At 43.4% G+C, this 22,848-nt stretch overlaps 1 protein-coding gene across 1 annotated transcript in view; it reads left to right on the top strand.

Moving 5' to 3' along the window:
- The first annotated feature begins 14,524 nt into the window (after positions 1-14,524).
- LANCL3 (LanC like family member 3) overlaps positions 14,525-22,848 on the top strand; it is a 36,168-nt gene continuing 27,844 nt past the window's right edge. The window contains exon 1 of the mRNA XM_048960147.1: positions 14,525-17,012. Within this exon, the coding sequence (XP_048816104.1) occupies positions 16,122-17,012 (891 nt within the window). The 5' untranslated portion in view covers positions 14,525-16,121. The remainder of the gene's footprint in view (positions 17,013-22,848) is intronic.

Raw genomic sequence — 22,848 nt, 5'->3', positions numbered from 1 at the left:
TCATCTCAATTGCAGTTGTGTGGCTGAGATTATTTCAGTTTCACATCCTATTCTTTCTCATTTCCCTATCAGCCATCCCAAATAGCCACTAAAAGGATTTGGGAAAGTGTGTCTTTTTTAAATCACAAGTCCCTGCATCTCACATCACTGTGTATGGAAAACTCTTGGGGTGAGAGTACAACTTACCTTGCTTGGGATTAAAGCTCTGTGTGAAGAGCACAAAGGAGTCTACCCGATCTGAATGAAGAGTGGTCTGGGTTTTTTGAGACTGCATGAAAATGCACCCGTGGAACACAAGGTATTTTTATGCCTTTTTTTAAGAATAATCATAGAGTACCTATTCAAACTCAGGAACACAGAACTTATCATTAGTTTGTTAAAAATGCATCTGATAGCTGTAGGCCCTTGCCTTTTCCCACAGGTATGTTTTTTTCCTCCCAGAAATTGCACAGTTCTGAATTGCACTGCACTGATACTACTATAAACACATGTTCTGTATGGAGAGGTAAAGCTGAGGAACTTAAATTTCCTGCGTGGGAGATGGATGTGAAGAGTGAAGATAGGAACTTATGGCAGGATGAAAATTTGAAATACTTTCCTCAAGGTTATCTTTTGGGTTAGACAGATGATTGCAGTGTCAAATGGGCTTCCAGCAGTGAAATGGATAAGTTAACTTTTTTAATTAGAGATTTAGTTCAGCATGTAGCTGTACTTGTGAGGGGGTATATGACTATTTCCTTAATACATATATGTAAGAGAATGGAAAGGATATATTATCAACATCGTAAACCATCACATTTTACAGACCTAGCTGGAACTGAGAGACTATGTCACGGATTGAAAAGGTAGTTTGGGTTCACTTGGCACTATTCACAGGGTAGGGAATTTGGAGCTAGCCTCAGTTTGAGCTGTAGGGTTTATGGTAAGTGAGAAAGGAACTGAAGGCGGTAGATGAGTGTGCTTCCTTGTGTTATGCAATACTTGCCCTTGGAAGCTCTCTCACTGAAGCTATCATTTTTAAATAAAACATTCAAAAATTAATGGACAAAATGACTTAAAGTCATTTGTTCTGTCAGCAGGTCAGTGCACTAGCAACCATGCTATCAGTATGTTTAGTCTGTTTTTCTGGCCAGTGATAAAGTTGTGTGGTTTTACTTCACCAGGAGTATGTCATAGTGATGCTTGTGCTTGATTGAAAAGTTGTACAATCTAGATGGGGAGAAAAACATCCTTAGAGAGAGAACAACTATTGATCTAGGGCTACCTCTGTTCTATTAATATATATAAATATAAAAGTTATATATATATATGTAAAAGTTATGAATATCTGAGAGCAAATCACATCTTATTCATCAATGGCGTAAGATACTGGGGAGACTGGCTTTGCAATATTTCCGTTGTTGTACCACTTCATTGAGAAAGCAATCATTGGAAAAACAGGAGTGGTTAGAACCTCAGCTAGAGTTTGATCAAAAGAGAATAGGAATATAGAAAAGGTTTTCTGACCTTTTTCTGTTCTGCATCTTAAATGCTGTTTGATTTGATTGTTCTTGACAACTTCCCTCATATGATGCAGAATTCTCCATCTGGAAGAAATATTAACTCTTCGTCCTTTTATAGAATACAAAGAACAATGACGGCCTCTGAGCAGAAAAAACCACGTTGTGTTCTCTGAAGATATGAAGAGAGCAATGTCTGAAGGAATTATTCTGGAATCATTAAACAATTATAGGAGGTGGGACAATTATTTTTCATCTCAGTCCTTATGGTGGTGGTTATTCAGGACAGCAGTGATTTTCATAGGTCAGCATGCGTGTGCATGCATGCGTGTTTGACAAACACAGCAAATAACATTTTATTTATAGTACTGATTCTAAATCTTTGCATCTCTCGCAATAAACACGTAGAATGTAATTTAAATATCGATATGACACATTCTTTGTTTGCTTCACTCATTACTCAGTGAGGTTACGGAGATCAAAGAAAATAAATGTGCAACTGAAAGTGGCAGATTTATTAATCATACTTTAGAAAGCTCAATACCAAAAGCCACATGCTGTCTTGCCAGTCCTAGTTTGAACTGTAAAAAAACAACAATATATATGCCTCAATAATGTTCCATTTCTCATTTACAGATATCATTGTTTGTGATTGTGGGAAATTAAAACATAATGAAATCACAGCGTCATTGAAACACATATTTTTTGTCTGAGCAGCTCTTCTCTTTATGATGGAAAGCACGTACCACTCTCCCTACTTTATATCTGAGAAATTGCCACAGATACTGAAGGCACACAGTAGATCATTAGCTAAGGCAAGAACTGAGATGAGTTTCTTTGATTTGTGAATGTGTTCTCACCACCTGATTAGGTAATTTTTATTGCAGAAGCAAATATTCAATCTTTATTATGTGCACTGCAGTGCAATCTAGCAAGCTACAAGCATGGGTCTGAAACCCATAGTTTTATTCTGCAAACTCAAACCAAAAATACAGCGCAGCAGGGAAAAAGATGGATGAAAGAGCAGAGCATCTCAGTGCATCTTTATTGAGGGTCTATTTTTCCATGTTTCTGCATGTCCTGACCACTACCACAGCCATAACATGAATCTGACAGCACTGACTCTTCTTTTCTCTCTTTGGAAAACTGGTGATGAAACAAGATTTCTGAAGTAAGTGGCTGTCAATCAATACCCAATATGCACACAGGTGCTGATTTCACACTTTTCTAGACAAAAATCAGCAATAAGTGGAAAGGTAAGCAATACTCAATTATAGCATGAAGTCTAAAATCTGTTTGTGATGTGACATTTAAAGAGAACAGTCTCAAATATTACTTAAAAGAGCCAAGAGTTTGTTAGCTAGCAGCTTTCTGTGGGCTGTATTCAACGGGGTCTGTGAGATACTTATAATGAATAGATTACAAACAGTTCTGATAATTTTTGCAAGTTTTTCTTGTGTCTATGATGGATAACAGGGTATTATCACCCCAAACAAGTCTTATCTGTCAGTATTCATTGTGAATACTAAATTGGAGTTATTTGTAGTGATTAGCACTGCTGTGACCTTTGGTAGTGCACATCATTACATCTTAGAAATGATCACAGCTCTCAGAAGAGGAGAGCGAGAAGAAGCAGCACTGCAAACAGTGCAGCTGCAATGGAAGGAAAGGGAAAGAGCATTGCAGGAGCCTAGGAGAACTGAAGTCTTGTGGGAAGAAGGGCAGTGTGTGACCCTACACTGAGACTGAGACACAGCACTACAAACAGACAGCAGAAAGGGTCACTTATAGCCTACCTTTTTTCTTTTTTTTTCTTTTTCCCCAACTTCAGATACATACACATGAAATCTGGAAAGCCACTGGATGTGTCAAAATGAGCCTCAAATGAAGATTCACCTTGAGTCTCATTATGACATTAGACTGCTGCCAAGTGGACAGCTGATCTCAGAGCAGATCTGACTACAGTAAGTAGAGCTGATGGATTTTTCGTTGAGTTGCTCAATTTGTAATTGTGAGTGCAAAAAAATACAGTGCCTGAAGTATTGCTTACACAAAATGTTTCCAACAATTAAAAAGGAGTAAATGAGAGGGAAAAAAAATGGGGGAGGGGGGGGGGGAATAAGGGAGAGTAACGGTTATCTAGCTCTATGAGGTAAATATCAGTGCAAACTTATGGCTTTAATTTTTCAGTCCACCTATGCTTTGTGCTTGCATTGAGGCATAAAACTAAGGATGTGCTTTCAAATATATGTGCTATAATGGTTTTACATAGTAAAAGAGCAACTTCTGTATAAATAAAATACTAAAAAAGAATAAAATACTGTGGTAATCAAGCTTTTTGTAACTTTGCTTTACATTCTCACTTATCAAGGTATCACTTAGACATGCATCCACGTGGGTGTCAGCTCTGAAGAACAGCACATCATTTACCTGTGCTCTGTCAAACAGCCAGGCTGCTCCCCTGCTCACCTCACTGCTCACCCTGCAAGTGCTGAGAGCAGGACAAAGATGGACTGGATTTCACTTTCCCAAAGTAGGGCAATGAAGGGCAGGCCTGAGAGGCAGCCTATGCTCTTGCCCCTCCTCAGTCCTGGAAGTAGCCTGGCCTGAACACTCTTGAATAAACAGAAATGTAACTTATAGAATCATAGAATGGCTTGGGTTGGAAGAGAAATCAAAGATCATTAATCTCCAACCCCCTGCCACACACAGGGCCAACAACCTCCATATCTAATACTAGACCAGGCTGCCCAGGGCCCCATACAACCTGACCTTTAATACTTCCAGGGACGGGGCATCCACAACCTCTCTGGGCAGCCTGTTCCAGCACCTCACCACTTTCTTGGTAAAGAACTTCCCCTGACATCCAACCTAAATCTTCCCTCTTCAACTTAAAACCATTTCCCCTTGTCCTGCCGTTATCTACCCTTTCAAAGAGTTGACTCCCCTCCTGTTTGTAGGCTCCCTTTAGGTACTGTAAGGCTGCAATGAGGTCACCCCGCAGCCTTCTCTTCTCCAGGCTGAACAAGCCCAGCTCCCTCAGCCTGTCTTTGTAGGGGAGGTGCTCCAGCCCCCTGATCATCTTTGTGGCTCTGCTCTGGACCCTCTCCAACAGCTGCCTGTCTTTCTTGTACTGGGGGCTCCAGACCTGGACACAGTACTACAGAGGGGCCTCACAAGAGCAGAGCAGAGGGGGACAATCACCTCCCTGTCCCTGCTGGCCAACCCTCTTCTGATGGAGCCCAGGATGCCATTTGCTTTCTGAGCTGCAAGAGCATCTGCAAGCATGAAAAATATTCTGCGAAAGATGCATTAAGGGGAATGGATGGGGAAATATGATACAAACTGTTTTCTTTTCATGTGGGACAGCTGACATTTCCACACGGTGCCCGGTGCCAGGCAGCACATAGCTACTGCTACTGGATGTGGCCATGGATGCTTTGCATTATTCCTTCAGCACTCTCTCAGGGTGAAAACGCAGTAGCCTGGAATAAATTAAATGCATTTTCATTTCTGTCTCCATTAAACATAGCAAATTTCAAGACAAGCTGAATCTGGATTTAGAATCTAGAGCACTTAACATGTCAGCCACTAAACAAAATACAACATGTTTCTTAAACACTATATGACAGTCACTGCCCTACAATATCACTGTAGTTTTAATTAAACTACCTCAAATGGAATAAAATGGAACCCACAGAAATTGTAAGGAATTACTTGTTTATGCAGATGTCACAGAGAAGCATAAAATACAACAGAGGCAGACAATCTTTTTCTCCCCTCTCATTTTCTCACCTGGCCTCGCCTCACCTCTCCTATCTGGATTCCTTACCTTAGCAAGGTCAGCAGCACTCCTGTAGTATCACTTCCCACTCTGTAATAGTCATAATACCAGCTCTGCAAGCCTGTGAAGCCGTTATAAACAGTCCAACTGATAATTTACAGCTAAGAAGTCAGGTTTTTATAGGACCAGGGAATTTTCAGTCTATCTCTGATGCAACTATGTTTGAAGTCTGCTGAGGAATGAACTGTCAGCAGAAGGCAGCTGAGCTGTGCTCTGGGAGCGTGTGACTGTGCATGGTACGGCAGTTCGGGGATGTCTCACCAGATGTCTCCCTTGTACCAAATTCTTAGGTGCAAAGTTTTTTATTGCAAAGTCCAATTAGAAAACCTTCATGATTTCCATTTAAAAGATACTGTATGTGACTACTACATAAATATTGCTGCACAGTGATTTGCTGGATACAGAAGACTGATTTAAAGTAGTTTCCTCATTCCAAACTATAATATGTTACTTAAGAGTGCATCATTTGCTGATTAGGTGCATCAGTTTGGTAAGCTGCAGTGCCTAAAGCTTCAAATTTGATTGCAGTCATTTTAATCACGTAACTAATTTTCAGTAACAAAGAGTTGTTTATTCCAAATGCATTCATGCATGTGAAATAAACTCAGTTATGCCGCATTCTGGAAGTGATAGTACTCTTACCAATTCCTAACATCATTAAAGCTCAGCCTACATGAAGGAAAAAGTGGTGGGAGAAGGAAGCATCCTCTGAAATTATTTTAAATTATGATTTGAATTCTGCTTATGCTGCCCGAAGGGACAGGCTCCAAAAACATGTGACCTTTGTGCCTCTGATATGAAAGAGCTGTCAAGTCCCTGCCCTGAGAGTGACACTAATATGATGGCTCATCTCACACCTCCCCTGGCTACATCTGCATCCCACTCATTGGCAGTGCTTGGCCATGCCCTCCCAGGAGCAGCCAGCTGCTCCGCCTGCCAGCACTGCTTCCTCTGGCCCAGAGGATGAGTGAGGAGAAGACGACTCAGTGAGGGAGCTTTATTTTGCAGCATGCTTTCCTAGATGTTGTGATCAGGGTGTGAAACCCTGCATGGGGAATCTTACTGTCTGGGAGAAGAAAAGCTTGAGATTCCTGGGCCTGCAATACAAGCACCAGAGAGGGTAAACGTTTAACAAAGCCTCAGAGTACTTTTGCTGATGGAAAAGTACTCACATCTAGCCAGGCACCTTCCACAGAATGTACCTTCTCTCTGCTAAAAGCCATTTAGGGATGGCTTTTCAGAAATCTTTGGTTTTAGTCAGATGTTGGAGTGGGACCTAGAATGAATAATCTTACTGCCAACACACGTAAATCTCTGTTCCTAACCTATCACCTGTAGGCCATAAGATGAGGAACAGGAATCCAAGGACATAATGTGTTGGCAGCAAAATGTCACCTGAAGGCCATGAAACTGCTTTCACACTCCACTTGCTGCCTGCCAGTGAATGGGGGCTGCCCAGGTGTGTGCAGGATGTGCGTGCAGGGATATGTGGGTGGGAGAGGAGGAGGTTCATTGTCTTGTTCCAGAAGTGAATGGTTTTCAGTCTATTTTAGGAAGAAGCCATCAGTGGGACATAAAATGCTTGGAACATGTCCTCTCTCACTCAGAAACTCCCTCTATAGTGATGGTGGGGAGGAAGCCAATGGAAAATTCCTGCACTTAACAAATTCAGATATATTGTTTTTCCATCTTTTTTAACTGCACAAGCAGTGAAAAGCAACTGGAGTGACAGCCCAGACTGGTCCAGACTGAGATCCAAAAGACATTCTGCAAGAATAGGACTTTGATGTAAGAGTGGGAGTGCAGGACCTTAACACAAATAGGAAACAAGCTCATGGACAACATCAGTCTGATCTACTGATGTAGGGTTCTAATCAGAAGAGCTATCTGAAATTTAAATCCAACCCTAGGATTTAACAAAATAATACATAAATCTAAATGTACAATTCTCCGAAAGTAATGCCTCCTGTTTTATCATGTTGGCTCACAGTGTCAGAGGTGCATGTTGGTGATATGGCAGTAGAGGTTGCACTTTCACACCAGTACCCTATTATGTGTTGTTCCTGTGTTACAAATGGCAGCAGAGCGGCACTCTGACACAGAAGCATCTGATAAGGAATTGCAGATAAAGCAAAGAGGTGCAACTGAATTTCTCTATGCAGAAAAAATGGCACCCATTGACATTTACTGATGCTTTCTGAATGTTGATGGAGACCAAACAGTGGATGTGAGCACAGTGAGGTGGTGGGTGGTGCATTTCAGCAGTGCTGACAGCGGCAGTGGGTCACCTCTGCTGGTACAGATTATTATGATCACAGCATGCAGGCTCCTGTTCATCACTGGTGAAAATGAAAAGCTAGCAGTGGTGACTGTGTTGAAAAATTGTATTTTGTAGCTGAGTATTTGCTCTATCAAGTAGTGTTAATGTGCTCTCTGTATCTGTTGTAGTTCTCATGGAAATAAATAGGAGCATTACTTTCAGAGCAACCTATGCACATACGAAAAAAATGCAACTAAATACTGCAGTGGGTACTTCTGAGCTTTTCTAAGCTGGAAGGTGAAGTGGTGCTAAAAAGAAGGAACAGTTCGTACATTGGCTTACACTCAGAGATTTAATTTCTCCACAGTAGGTAACCAGCACTGACATCTGTAAAAGTCACTGTGCATTAAAGAACAAGAATCCAAATATGGGTCATCCAGAAAGCCTGCCAGCCCATCCCTGCCAGCAATGGCAGCTGCAATACAAGCACAAAGGCAGAAGTTTTTATTGCAGTGACTTCTGATGATTGAGCCCAGCACTCTTTTCAAAGGAGGGGCTGGCTGCTCACCAAACCTATTTTAATGCTTGATTCCAGAAAGCTGATGGCTTTGAACTTGACACAGGGGAACAGAGGGCAGGCAGCAAGAGAAGAAGGCAAATGCAGGCAAATTCATTTAAGCCAGTTGTGACTTGAGGTTCTTCATTTTTGCACAAGTGCTGAAGGCAGTGAGGTGAAACAAAACAGGCTGACATTACCAATAGCAGAGTGGAAACTGGGGTGCAAAAATAAATGTAACAGACAAAGGAACGCCTCCATTGTGAAATAACTCGGAGACTTGCCAGAGCAAAATTTATTTTCAAATTTGCAGTGAGCTCACGTATACATATAAAATGTATGTTTGTGTATGTTCTTTTTCTTGACGCTGCCATTTTCATTAACAAACTTCAATCATCTGGCTTACAGACAACTGATAGTAACTGAGCCTGTGTGAAAAGACAGCAGGTTATTTTCTGTCAGTCACCAGTGTCACTTAGTGAAGTGGCTTGAAATGCCCTTTAGACAGCCTTAACTCTATCCCCTTGTGGTGGTCTCACCCTGATGGCAGCTGAGATCCACTCTGCAACAGAACAGGTGAAGAAAACATGATGAAAAGAAGGCTGATGAGTCAAGAGAAGGACAAGGAAAACACTCAGCAATTTCTGTCATGGGCAAACAGGCTCAGCATAAAGGAGATTAATGTAATTTATTTCCTACTGATAGCGGATAAAAGCAGTGAAAACAAAGGCAACTAAAACCACCTTCCCCCTCCATCCACCCTCTTCTATCTCCTGCTCCCAAGCAGTGCAGGGGAACAGGGAGTGGGGGCTGCAGTCAGTCTGTAAAGCTTTATCTCTGCCAGCCTTCCACAGTCACTCTGCCCCTTCTCAATGTGGGTCCCTCCCACAATAGCATCCACCCTGAGCTGTGGGCTTCCCACAGGCTGCAGCTCACCCAGCACTGGCCCAGCATGGCTCCAACATGGGCTCTGCTCACAGAGGCCACCCCTACAGCCCTGTGCAGCTACCAATACCTTGGGCCATGTAAGCCCAACACACTACCTTAGAAAAATCTCAGCTTACAAAAAATTGCAAGGGGTAAATGTGCTACATGCTGCACCAGGCTAGTACAGGTCTGATCCCCTTGAGCATGTTTTTCTTTTAAAGAAGGTAAGCAGTACTTCTGACCCAAATGGTTTTCTGAAGCAGTTTTGTAATACCCCAGCCAAATCTGTATCTCAGTACCTGAACATTTTGTTTATCTACAAGGAGCTGGAATGTCTCCCTGCATAATTCATGATGCTGTGAATTATTTTTATGTATCTTCCAGCTTTTTTTTTCCAAAAGGCATTTGCTTACTGAAGACCAGAAAAAACAAAAATGCTTAATGGCATTCTGGAACAATCTTAGGCCATGATCTTGCAAACAATATTTACTGAGAATGGTGAGGAACTGTTGATGTATGTAAGATAAATCCCAGGTGCTAAACATTTGCTGGATCAGAGTTTACACGTTTGAAGGTGCAAAAACAAAACAAAAATATTCTTGTTCCAAGTCCAGTATGAACGCTTCATATTATTTTAATCTATAATTTGAAACTGCTAAAATGGCAAAATTTTTATTAAAAAAAAAAAACACACAGATTGCAATGTATTTCATATTTCTCTTACCTCCCCCTGGGATGCTGAACAAGCAAAACGGCTTGAACTCCTATAGATGGATCTTCATCTAGCACAGGCTAGCACAGCTTCTATGATTCCCATCAGACTAATGTAGCAATGAAATGAAGACAGACATCATACTCATCACATGAGCTGTAAATACATGTGAACAGAAATTGATTTTGAAATGTTCTTGGCAGTTTCCCAAGAAAACATCATTACTGTTTCAAGAAAAAGCACATCATGTATTGCTTCAGGATTCCTAAGAATTAAAAAACTCTCTGACCTCTGTTTGCAAAATGTTTTGAAAAATAGAGAATTTTATGGCCTCTCAAAATTTAGTAGAACAAGAATATCACTGGAGCACTGGGTCCCATTCTGGGCTGCCCAGTACAAGACAGACATGGAGCTACTCGACAGTCTAGTGAAGGAGCACAAAGGTGAAGTCACTGGAGCACTGGGGCACGGTGAGGAGAGGCTGAGTGAGCTGGGACTATTCAGTCCAAAGAAGAGGAGGCTCGGGTATCTCATCAATGTCTATAAATATTTGAAGGGAGGGTGCAAAGGTGATGGAGCCAAGCTGTTGTCGTTGGTGCCCACTGCCAGGACAAGAGGCAGTGGGCACAAACTGGAAGGCTCCATCTGAGCACCAGGCAGCACTTCTGTAACATGGGAGTGACAGCACTGGTACAGGCTGCCCAGAGAGGCTGTGGGGTCTCCTTGGAGATCTTCAAAAGTCACCTGGACATGGCCCTGAGCACTGTGCTCTTGGTATCCCTGCTGGGGCAGGGGTTGGGCCAAAAGGACCCTAGGGCATCCTTCCCATCCCAACAACTCTGTGAATATACTTAGAATTGTATTTTGAAATGTGTCCATCTGGAAAATTTCAGGAGTGACTGTAGTTTTCTTGAATATCAGCCTATTTCCAACATCTTAAATAAAGCCATCTGTTCTATTCTTTGAGTGGACAATGACCATACGTGCTAAGTCAGGTTATTTTATGTTCTTCTAAGTCTGCAATTGTAAAGGATAATTCATCAGGATCCTATGGAGGTAAGTCAGTATTTTGCTAACTCATGAAAGCATCTAGAACAGACTGCTCTCACACAAAGTTAGATGTATGCAATTATGCTTGTGTCCCTGTTCCCTAACCTAGGCTTCCTCACTCCTTTAGGTCTGATGAAAATAGCTGGATAGAAAAGACTTTGAACAAGTATCTGATTACAGTTTTTATTGTTGCAAATCCAGCTTTGTCATAATGCTTTGATAGTTTGACAAAACAAACAAACAAAAAGCTGAAATTTCAACAGTGTTTAATAATTCATTGCCTGTGGCTGTGCCTGGTCCTGGGGATGCAAATTGTGGTTACTGTCCTCAGCTTTCTTCATCATCTGCAGCTGCTGTGTGTGAGCTCCTTGCCTTCACAAGCTCATTTCCATCATGACAATTACCGAGATAAGGTAGCACAAAGGCAATAGCACAATGTACAGAGAAGAAAATTCAAGTGAAATATCACAGACAAAAATGTTAGCTGTTTTTAAGTAAAAACATTACTTAACTTCAGATAATGATTTGATTCCTGTGCTTTGAAATGGTTCCAACTTCCAGACCTGTCAAAAATGTTACAAGTAAAATCCTGGATCTTGCATGAACACCAGTTGTAGCATAGAGGCACTTAAGAAAAATTCAAATTGATATTGTGTGTTGCACTGACAGACTAATTATCAATACAGAACTGGCTATTTTATTTTAATATCAATAATGGAGAACACAGCAGGATTTTGTGCTTCATTACTGTGTTAGCCAATGCTGGAACCACGCAGAGAGCTGCAAATTAACTACTGTTCTCTAAGCATTTAAAAGTATTCTTGGTTCATTAGAAATCACCTTGAACATACAGAACTGGACATAATCTGCTTGGCAAAGAAACTGAAGATTGTGACAGACATATTGCAGGAAAATGTCCACCATCCTGCCAGTTTCAGAAGGTTCAAGCTAAAGGAACTCTAGGAATAACCATACCAGTGGGTGGCTCAGGTTAGGGCCCAAGTGTGCTCTTTTGGAAGACAGATTTTTGCCAGAAAAGCCAAAACTTAGAATATCAAAGTTCCTGCTCTGCAGAGAGCTTTGGCATTTGTCAGCAATGGTGTGGTAGTGATTCACCTGTCTACAAGCGTGCAAATAAGAGTGCATAGAGGTATTGAAAGTGATACAATGCTTTTCCCTAATGAAAAATGAGAGACTTCACAACAGCTGCTGTGCTTTATCTGTACTGATACTCTTGCTAAAATAATCCAGTCTTTTCAACCAACTCTCTAACATTGTTTCCTTGCCTCCTAAGGAAGCAAGGCACACATGGTCATGTATGACTGCCCATCTACCTACTTATCATTCCACACGTAATCTCATGATTTTTCATCTGTTTGCCAATTTCAAACAAATTCAGTGATAAAGACAGAGCCTCAAAGAAATTAATTTTCTATTCAATTCCTAAGCTTCATCAAGCTGAGCTGTGGACAAAAATGCAGTTCTCTCTTGGGGCAAAAGGCATTTCAGTGCAGCCCTTAACCACGGGCCAACTACAACTACACTCACCTGCCAGATAGGATCAGTGCAACTGGGTGAGAACTATTGGCATGGCACAGGCCTGGGAGAAAGATGGCCACTATGGAAAATAGAAAACAAATCAGTAAGACATCCAACCTTACTAATTTCACTGTTCATGGACCAGCTTGTTTAACAACAAACATGTCTCAGAAGGTAGGTCTGCTTCATGAAAGCACAAGGACAGTAAAAGTAAACCTACTGGACTCCAAATGATGTATGACAATTTAAATATTTAACACAATACTTAACATAATCTCTGCGAAATAATGTTCTATCTTCTGATAGGTAATTTTCCTTGTGATGAAATGGCAATACAAGCAGTAAAACTTACATCACTTCTGTCATGCAGAAATTGTGTTTGTATTACCAACCACACACAAGTAACGGAATAAAAGGCTGACTTAGGAAAAAAGCTTCCACTGTGCAAGGCCAAGAAAGTATTTCATTTTCCAAATAGGTCTGCGCATCACTGTCAAATGATTGTCAGGGAACAAAAATTCAAAAGCTTTTGAGCAGTTTGTGAGCAGAGCCCATACAGCACAGGTTAAGACAATCTGAGAAATGAAAAAATACTTCCAGTAACCACGAGCACAAATCTCTGAGCAGCCAGGAGAAGGATGTGAATGACAGTGCTATGAAACCCCTGGGACTGCCCCTGCTGGGTGTCTTCTGGTCAGACTTGTCTGTATTTTGGCTGCTAGCACAGTATCTGCAGCACACAGTGCTATGTTATTCTTCAAAAACCCATGTCAGCAAAGATAGAAAAAGGGCATAAGGGGAAAATGGGCACTTGATGGTTGGACTTGATGATCTTAGAGGTCTTTTCCAACCTTAATGATTCTATAATTCTAGCACAGACCTGAAACAACTCTGCCTAACTCAATCCCTTCTGCCAATTGCCCAAGAGCCAGCTGCCTGTCAGCCAAGAACTGATTACAAAGCAGAGAGAGGTTGTCCTATGAACTCCAGAGAAACTCTTTTAAGAGCGAGGGTTCCCAGGACGAAGCCTGAGCCAGCAGGGAGAGCTCTCCTGAGAGGGAATGGCAGCACTGGGCAGTAACAGGTACTGATGGCTGATTTCAGTACATTGAGTGGGAGCTACTCTTGAATTCAACAGCCAATGCACTCTAATAGGTCTGGATAGCCTCAAGGACAACTCTAAATACACATCTGTTACTGAAGCTTAGGCTGGGAGTGCGAGCCCAGTGTTTCACCTTCAGCATTGGAGAGATTTGGAATACAGTGCAGGAACAAAACCGACCACCATGTGGGTACCCCAAAACCCATGTGTTTGACAAACTGATGTGCTCTGTATGGACAGATTTTCTAGAATGGAAGCAGCAACTTTGAGGATTCAGCTCCCCCCTCCACTATCTATATGCACCACACCTGTCTCAAAACCTTTTACTTCTACCATCTGTAATTTGCCTCCAAGTCTTTGGCTTCTTGGATCAAGAAGTATGGCATACCTAGGAAGCATAAACCAGTGTAGAAGGGAAAAATAGGGGAGAAACACATTTTTCTCATCTTGAAACCACACACATAGGTCCTCTGGGACACTAGAGGAGGGCAAACTAAGATCTGATGAGAAACATATGATATGCATTGGAGACATGATATACCCTTCCTTCTCTTCCATTTATATCTGGAGTGCATCTAGGCATTATCTGAGTGAAAAGCATACAGAATGCATCATATCTAAAAGCATGAAAGCTTTATACAAGGCAACACAAGCAGTTTAAGGTAGTCAATTTAATACATATATAAATATGAATGTACAGTTGTAAGAAGTATCCATGTAATTTTTTTTCAGCTGTCCTATTGGTTTCAGTGCTCCTCCGCAAAAAAGGTACAGCTGAAACCATCATCCTCATTTCTCACTGACTGCATGACATCTGCTTGCCCTGCAGTAGCTAAGCACTCTTTACTTTATCAACAGACTCTTGAGAATATTTCTGTTCCTTTTCTGAATGTGATTACAGGCTTCTTTATGAAAAATACTGTAGCAGTCTTGTTTGACTCTCTTAAAGAACAATGTTGCTAACCCAATTGATTTTCCTGTAAAGTTCATATTTTTCTTAAAGCATTTGCTGCTGAAATTGGCAAAGATCCATTTCCCCATGCTGAGATTCTCAGAAAGATGTACAAGCCAAGGTGACTCTTGTGGTTTCTTTCATTGCAGGAAGACAAGCACCAAGAGAGGATTCCTTAGCCATCAACAGGAGAACCCTGTCCAACTCATCTCCCAATCCAAAAGACTGCAGGAAAGTATCTGCCTTTTAAATCTGAACAGGAGACTGAAAACATAAAGTAAGTATCCTCAAAATGAGGGAGCAAAAAATATGTTGGAATGAAAAATTCAAAGCCTGACGATATTGAAGCAAATATTTACACTTGTGGTGTGGGCAAATACAAACCTAGAAGCACCACGAACATTATCAGAGAAGTACAAGGAGCTTTGGTTTCAGAAACTCAAGACCAAGCATTTTCATTAATTTACTGTTTGTTTATTAACTTATGCCATTGATGTCAGGTTTTGTTATAGCACAGCATGTCATAGTTTCCAGAAATAGATGCAAAAGACATGGTTTTGTAATAAATGATTTGATTTGTATAAACTATTATTTGATTTCCTAAGCTTACACGTGTAGCATTTGCTGACAACCCAGAGGAGCATCTGTCTTTTGGAGAAATGTAGGGAACATGAGTAAAAACACTCAAGAGAAAAAATTGTTGACCATAATGTGCTGAAGGCAAAGGCATCCGACAGCAAGAATATGGTGCTTGAAATGCCTGGTAATGTCCCACCCAGGCTACTGTGTCCAGGTTTGGGACCCCCAGCTCAGGAAACACATGGAGCTGTTGGAGCAGGTCCAGAGGAGGGCCACAAAGAAGATTGTAGGGCTGGAGCACCTCTTCTATGAAGGCAGGCTGTGGAATCTGAACATGTTCAGTATGGAGAAGTGTCCAGGAAAGACTTCATTGCAGCTTTCCAGTACTTAAAAGGAGCTCATAAGCTTAAGTCTTCAGGGAAGACTTTTTATACAAGTAGACAGTGATAGGACAAGGAGGAATGATTTTAAATTAAAAGAAGGGAAATTCAGGTTAGATGTCAGGGGGAGATTTTTCATTGAGAGGGCGGTGAGGCGCTGGCACAGCTGCCCAGAGAAGCTTTGGTGGCCCACCCCTGAAGGAGCTCAAGACCAGGTTGGATGGGACCCTGAGCAGCCTGAGCTGGTGGGGGGCAGCCCTGCACACAACAGGGGTTGGGTGGATGGGCTGCGAGGTCCCCTCTAACCTAAGCCATTCTATGATTCTGTGTTCTATGAAATGATTGCTGTAAGTGGCTTAATCCAAAACCCCGTGGAGGTGATGAGATTCTTTGACTTAAATCATACTATTTGTCTCATTGTGTACCAGGAATTGAAAGATGAAAGGCACTACATGCAAAGGAACTACGGAGGCACAGCCGTTGGAAGGTCTTTCACCATCCACCAGTTCACACGGACGAGAGCTGCGCTTAGTGTTGGCCTCAAGCTTTATCAAGCTGTTGTTGTTGATGTCGACCTGGTTTCTTTTAACTAGAAGCCCACTCAGTGGCCCACATCTTCTCTTCCTCACAAGCTCTGCTTGGCTCGCGCCTGAAGGAGCTACACACGGTCCGGTGTGATCGCGAGGCTGTCAGGGAGTCGCTCAGCTTTCCCCTCGTTTACATGTGTGCGCAGCTCCTGGGGGGCCGCTTCGCAGCCAAGAAAACCCAGCTGCTACCTGCCCTCCCAGAGCCCCATCCTCCAGCGGCATGGGGAGGACGCAAGCCTCTGCACAAGCTTCATCCCGGCGGATCCGCTGACGGCTGCAAGCAGACGAGCAGCAGCCAAGAGGGCGACGCGAGAAGACCCGCGCCCGGCAGGGAGGACCGAAGGGGCGGCAACCCGGCCCCGAGGGGCGCCCCTTCCCGCCTCCTCGCTCCTCCCTGCCGCGCTCCCGCCTCCCGGCCGCCCCTCGCTGTCTCCCGCTGCGCAGAGCGCCGCGCCGGCGGGGGCATGGCGAGCCAGCGCTGCTTCGCCAACCGCTTCGATGACTACGCGGGCAGCCTGGCGGCCGCGCCGGACAAAGAAGCGGCGGTGCCGCTGGTGACGGCCACCATCGAGCGGATCTTGAAGGAGCTGCCGCCGCTCGGCGGCGGGGCGGCGGGCGGTCCCCGCGTCTGCCAAGGCGGGCTGTACGGCGGGGTGGCCGGCGTGGCCTACATGCTGTACCACGTCGCGCAGTGCCCGCTGTTCGCGCCGTCGCGGGAGGCCTACCTGCGGGCCGCCCGGCGCGTGGTGGACGCCTGCCTGCGCTACCAGGAGGCGGGCGGCGAGGCCGACGCCGACACCCGCGCCGCCTTCCTGCTGGGCGGCGCCGGGGTGTACGCGGTGGCAGCCTTGGTGTACCGGGCGCTGGGGCTGCCCGACTTCGCCCGGCCTCTGGGCAAGTTCCGCGAGCTGAGCGAGGTCTGCGCGCCGCTCTCCTTCCTCGAGTGCGGCTCCGACGAGCTGTTCGTGGGACGCGCCGGGTACCTGTGTGCCGCCCTGGTGCTGAAGCAGCGGCTCGGCATGGAGGTAAGGAATCCCCGGCTCCCCCCGTGCCGCCGCCGCGGGAGCTGCCCTCCTCCTGGAGCAGGCGCTTGTCGGTCACCCGTGCCCCAAAGGAGAGGCGGGCAGGTGCCGAGGGATCTGCCGGGGGGCTCTTCGAAAGCGCGTCCCTAAAGTAACGTGGGTCGGAAAGCAGGTGAAGCAGGACAAGGGACTTATTATTACTGCAAGTGGTGCAAGGGAGACGGTGTTCAAAGGCACGTGTGCTTACTGACCCCAGCGCTCAGCACAGGCTTTCGGAAATCCGACCCTGCCTTGTGGTGCTTTTGGTGAATGGGAGCTGCGTGGGTAAGGCTTGCTTACGGCTCAGCTCTCTGCTGATTTCGGGAGTCGGGACTTTACCCTCGGATATTGCCGTTGGCAGCGCTTGGCGTTCTGAGCTTCCACTCAGTACGGTCCAGTAGCTAACCCTGCTGTTAGCTGTGTTTGTTACCTTGCAGTCAGTGCGGTGTCAGAGAGGGCACTCAGTAGATCTTCCTTCCTGTCCTCCTGTCGAGTCCAATCTGCGTCTTCTCTGTTCGTCACTGATTTGCAAGTTTGTGTGCTTATGGCATTTTTTTTTCCTCCTGGGAGAGTAAGCAACTGTTACAAGTAAATAAATGCTGCGGGAAGGAGCCGTTCTGCCCCCTCCAATAACAGGCATTGAGATAGGAGTCCGAGGAAATTCACTTAATGGAGGACTGCAGGGACTCCAGCGGATCAGAGGGAATTGTTAAGTCAGCATCGTGGATTTTTTTATTGCCTTGAACAGAAATTCTTATAGTGCTAAGCATTTAAAGGAGCCGGGCATTCATGATAAAAGGATTCTGTCTGAAAACCCTTAAAGATAGGATGAGTTACATTATTCCTAAACATAGCATATCTGTACTTTTCATTCAGACAGCATTTTCTATGGAAGTTCTGCAGAGGCAGCAGTACCAGTTCTAGGGGATGGTTCTTCGCAGAGTTATCAGCTATCTTGGCAGTTGGGGTCACACTGAGGGAGTCTGTGCTTCCAGTTGTACACTGACATACCAGCTGTACAAAACAGCACCCTGAGCTCTACTACTTCAGTTATTTCCCCCCTCCTACTGGTCTTGCATCCTTGACAGCAATGTGAGCAATCTCTGCAGTTCAGAAAGTGGGTGCAATCTCCTGATGTCCTTTGACAAGCAATACAAAGAAGGGGAAAGCTTTCCCCGTTTCCTTGCTTGCCGAAAAAGCATACTTTACATGGCTGTCAAGAGTTAAAACTCCCAACAGGTGAGCACAGGTGTGCACATATTGTGGAATTCCTCCAGCAGGTGAGTTGAGGACAATCATAGGGGATCTGTTATGCCACAGTCACAGTAAGACATATTGTGTCCTCTTGCTGATGTTTCAATTAGTCCTTCCATAGCACTGTTAATTCTGTCACCGCTGAATGTCACTGCAATTTTAATGGTGCAGGGAAAGAAAGAAATCAAAATATTTAAAATTGTTAAGTATTAATACTTTAAAAATAATTTTAATAAAAATTAAAACTTTTAATTAAAATGCTTTTTTCCTTATGAGAGCGCAGCGATCACAGTCTGTAGTCTGTGTACTCACGCATTAGCAAAATTCAGCTTGCTGATCAAAGTTTCCATCCTCATACAGAATTATTTTAATTAGTTCATTGCCAGAGCGGATCCTGCATCTTTTTACAAATGAGGAGAGGGATGCCCAGAGACAGTGCACGTAATGTTATTACCCAAGGTCAGACGGAAAGCCAGGTACATCCCAGAATAGAAACAACTCCTTGTGATTCTAACCACTGGAAAATGCTACCTCCTGTAATTTGATTGTGCACAGCCTCACATGGCTCACTGCAGCATGTTTTCTTGTTGCACGCATTCTTTGGATGCTGCTGTGCAAACATTTGCAGCACAAAGAGAAGTCCATTCCTTACACTAAAATATGGCCACTGCTGCTCTTGTGGTTGTTTACTCCTCTGAATAAGTTAAATTGTAACCTACGTACAAGAAATCAATTATACTTGAAGGAATCTGCCATTGATGACGTGGGCTTGGTTTTTCCAAGCAGCAGAGGAAGGGGACCACTCTATTTCAGTAAATACCAGTTTAGCTCAGCTGCTGTGCCCCAGTGCTTCAGTCCTAGCCTCAGTTTTTTAAAGCTTCACATGTTCTTCAGGAAGTTAATTGACTGTCCTGAAAGATCCATTCAGTTGAATAACTTTGACCTCATGTGAAGAAGGCATTTGCATTCTGCTGGTTTTCAGAGTTTTAGGCTAATACAGCATTTTTTCCTGATGAATTAATTGGGAATTTTTGCATGAGTAAGGATTACTTAAACAGGCAAGAATTAACAGTCTGACCTTCTTGATGCACAGTGACTCTATGCTTCAGGAAAGATGGTCGTTTCCAACCTTTCTTTTATCTCTCTTACATTGTAATCGTGTCTCCTAGAGGGAGATAGGTGAAGTGTTTTTGCAGAAACAATATTATCATTTGTACAGGGTACACACAGATAAGGTGCATGTCTTTAATCCATGTGTTTTCACTGTTTTTTGCTCTTGCTTCTTCAGGTCATTCTTTCTGATGCTGCTAGCCTTGTGTTATTGTATATCTTGGAGGGAATCCATCAGTTCTGCTTTTATGCAAATAGCAGTAACAAACCACTAAAGTGGTGGTCTTGCCCCTCTGTTCAGATGGTGTTTTATCATCTGCTGATGTTATCTCAGTGATGTTTCTCTCCCATTTCATGGTTGATGGAGCATGGTGTGCCTCAGTATTTGCGCTTCCTTCTGGCAATGTCACACTGTCAGGTGATGGGGGAAAAGGTACAGAAGTTCAAGTGGCTTCTTGCATTACCATCTGCTGAGATGCTATGACTTTTCAGCACAAATCAGGTTTTCTTTTAACGACTGGCTGAACTGGTGGGCTTGACTGATTTCCACCAGCTCTAGACTGCAGCAAAAAAGACAACAGCCAATAGAAGTATACCTTCTAGGAGGCAAAACAACGTTCTACATGACTGCCTGGTGCTTCATTCAAGGGACAGGAGTTTCTAAAGACACTGGGGACATTGTAGGAGATGGTTGCCTGCAGTTTCGGTGGTAAGCTGCTTGAACCACCGGGCTCTGTCAGCAGTGTGGCCAAGCCCATTCCCTCAGGGGCTAAGCCACTAGGGTCATTCCTAGAAACCCACATGTTTGGTCCATTTTTTTCCAGCTCTTAGAAAAAAAACAGAGAAAAAACAAAAGGAAGGAGCTTGCTGATGAACATGTTCAGAGGGATTGAACAGTGCCCATTTGAGGACAGGCTGAGAGAGCTGGGGCTGTTCAGCCTGGATATGAGAAGGCTCTGGAGAGACCTCATTGTGGCCTTTCAGAATCTAAAGGAGGGCTGTAAGAATGAAGGGAAGGGACTCTTCATCAGAGTTTGTTGTGATAGGACAAGGGGAAATGGTTTGAAACAAGAAGAAGGGAGATTTAGACTGGATGTAAGTTTTTTACAGTAAGAATGATGAGGCACTGGCACAGATCGTCAGAGAGTCAGTCAATGCCCCATCCCTGGAGACACTCAGGGTCAGGTGGAATGGGGCTCTGTGGAACCTGATGTAGCTGTAGGTGTCCCTGTTCACTGTGGGGGAGTTGAACCAGGCAACCTTTAAGAGTCCCTTCCAACTCAAACAATTCTATGATTCAGTGTTCCTCTGGGACTTCTTCATGCTGAAGACAGTGTTTATGAAAGGCAGTTGATGGATTGGTCTTAGAAAGGGAGCTCTGCAGAATACGTGCTGAAGGGATGCTCTTCCAAGTGCTGTTGTGCAAGGTCCCATGCTGGGCTTTTATTCCAATCTACACCTCAGTTGGAAGACTTGTTCTTTGAGGTGAGATTTCATTCTTTCTCTATGTTAAAGTCCTTTCTCTCATGTGGAAGAATTTGCCAGTTCATCTGAAGTGTGGTGGCATTTGTAATGTCAAACGCACAAACTGTGGTGCTAGCTGGAGCTCTACTGATTTCATTATTTCATTTTACACAGGCCACTACACAGACGGGATGTCAGTTTTGCCACAGAGGATTTAAGTGAGATACCAGAAAAGATTAAAAAAAAACAAAAGGTTTTTTTTCTAGCCTGCTTCTTTTAAATGTCCTTCTGTTTATGGTTTCTCAAGCCGCACAGGACAGATTTTGCATTAATTTGCTTAAATTGATGAATTTAAGCTGGGAGTTGACATGGGAGTTTTCTAAATAAAGAGCAAATCAAAGGGAATTATTTAAATTTGGATTTGTTTAGTAAGCATTCTAAAATAGTTTGGGTCTCCATTTCAGAATTTCTCTATCTCTCTTCAGCAGGGCAACATGAGTCTTTATTTTAAACAGCCTTCAAATTCTGAATCTGGGCCATTGTGATAATGGCCACCTGGATCCAGCTTGGCATGGTGGAAGCTGGATGTCCAATTGTAGAGATAAAGCAGAGAAATTAATTTTGAAAGTATTGAATTTCAAAAGTTTTGTTTAACTGGCAGTAAAAAGCACAGTAGTACAGAGCTTACAGGTCCTGCCAGGACTGCAGATTTGATTGACACAATTTTAACGGTACATATTCATTTTCTGTTGGGCTGCAGAAATATGGATTTTGACAGCTTATAGCTTAAGAGTGGTAGTAATCTGCCATCATCTTCTAAAAAGAGCTTTATACAAAGGCAGTCAGATATTCCTTTACTTTTTCACGCTGTTGGGAAAAATGTTTGCCAGTTCAGCATCATCTTCTTTGCAGAAATACCAACCTTATACTGACATTCCAATGTTTGTTTAATATAAAAAAAAGGTTCTTATTCAGAGTAGTCTCTTATAGCCAGAATAGATCCCTGCTTTCCTATATTCCTCCTAACGACTTCACATTTCACATACAGCGAGTTCACTTCTAAACCTTATCTGTTCCATCATCATCCTCCTCATCACAAGGAACAATTTTTAGGTCATCCTTTGGAGTCTGTCGGTGCCTCTCTTTGGCCTGCTGGAAGCGAAGGTTTTGAATGCTGAGTGTCTTTGTTTTCTGTAGTGCAGAGCGTACTGCCTCTGCTGCGCTCCTGGCATGGAGAATGGGATCTGAGGAGCAATACACAGGCAGTGGAATGAGGGCATTTTGGTGGAAAAGATGCTTAGTCTGTTCTGTGGCCCTACTGAACATCTGGAAGCATCTCCAGCCACCTGAGCATTTGAAGCAGAAAAAAGAAGCAGCTCTCCAGCAGAGTGCAGGAGTGCAAGTTGGTGGTCTCGAAGCACGACTTACTGATGACCAGTCTGGTGGCACATTGCAACCTGTCTCAGCCTGGTCTGATGGTTGGTGACCTGCACATAGCAGGGGGGTTGAAACTAGATGATCATTGTGGTCCTTTTCAACCCAGGCCATTCCATGATTCTAAGAAAAAACAACTTTCTCAAGCTTGCTGCCTTATGTTTTTCAAATTTTTGTTTGTATGTCATACCTATGTCAAATGTACTGCTTAAAATTCTGTGTTTCCACAAATTAATTATGTTATTTTGTATGTTTGCCTCCATGAAAAAGGCTGATACTGATTTTTTTTTTTGCATTGTTCTTGCAAAGGACTAAGAGCCTCAGTTTACTCCATAGTGAGGTATCAAGCAACACTGAATGACACAGTAGAAAGAAAGGATGCATACAGAGAAGAGCACCAAAGCTGGTGAAGGAACTGGAGAACAAGAGCTATGGGGATCACCTGATGTAATTGAAATTGTTTAGTCTTGAGGAGGATGAGGAGAGAGCTTATCACTCCCTATGATTACCTAAAAGGAGGCTGCAGCAACAGGATGTT

The sequence above is a fragment of the Lagopus muta genome, chromosome 1 (assembly GCF_023343835.1).
Source record: "Lagopus muta isolate bLagMut1 chromosome 1, bLagMut1 primary, whole genome shotgun sequence".
In the NCBI taxonomy this organism is placed as follows: Eukaryota; Metazoa; Chordata; class Aves; order Galliformes; family Phasianidae; genus Lagopus; species Lagopus muta.
Note: the sequence above shows the minus strand (reverse complement) of the source record. Positions and strands in the feature narration are given on the sequence as shown.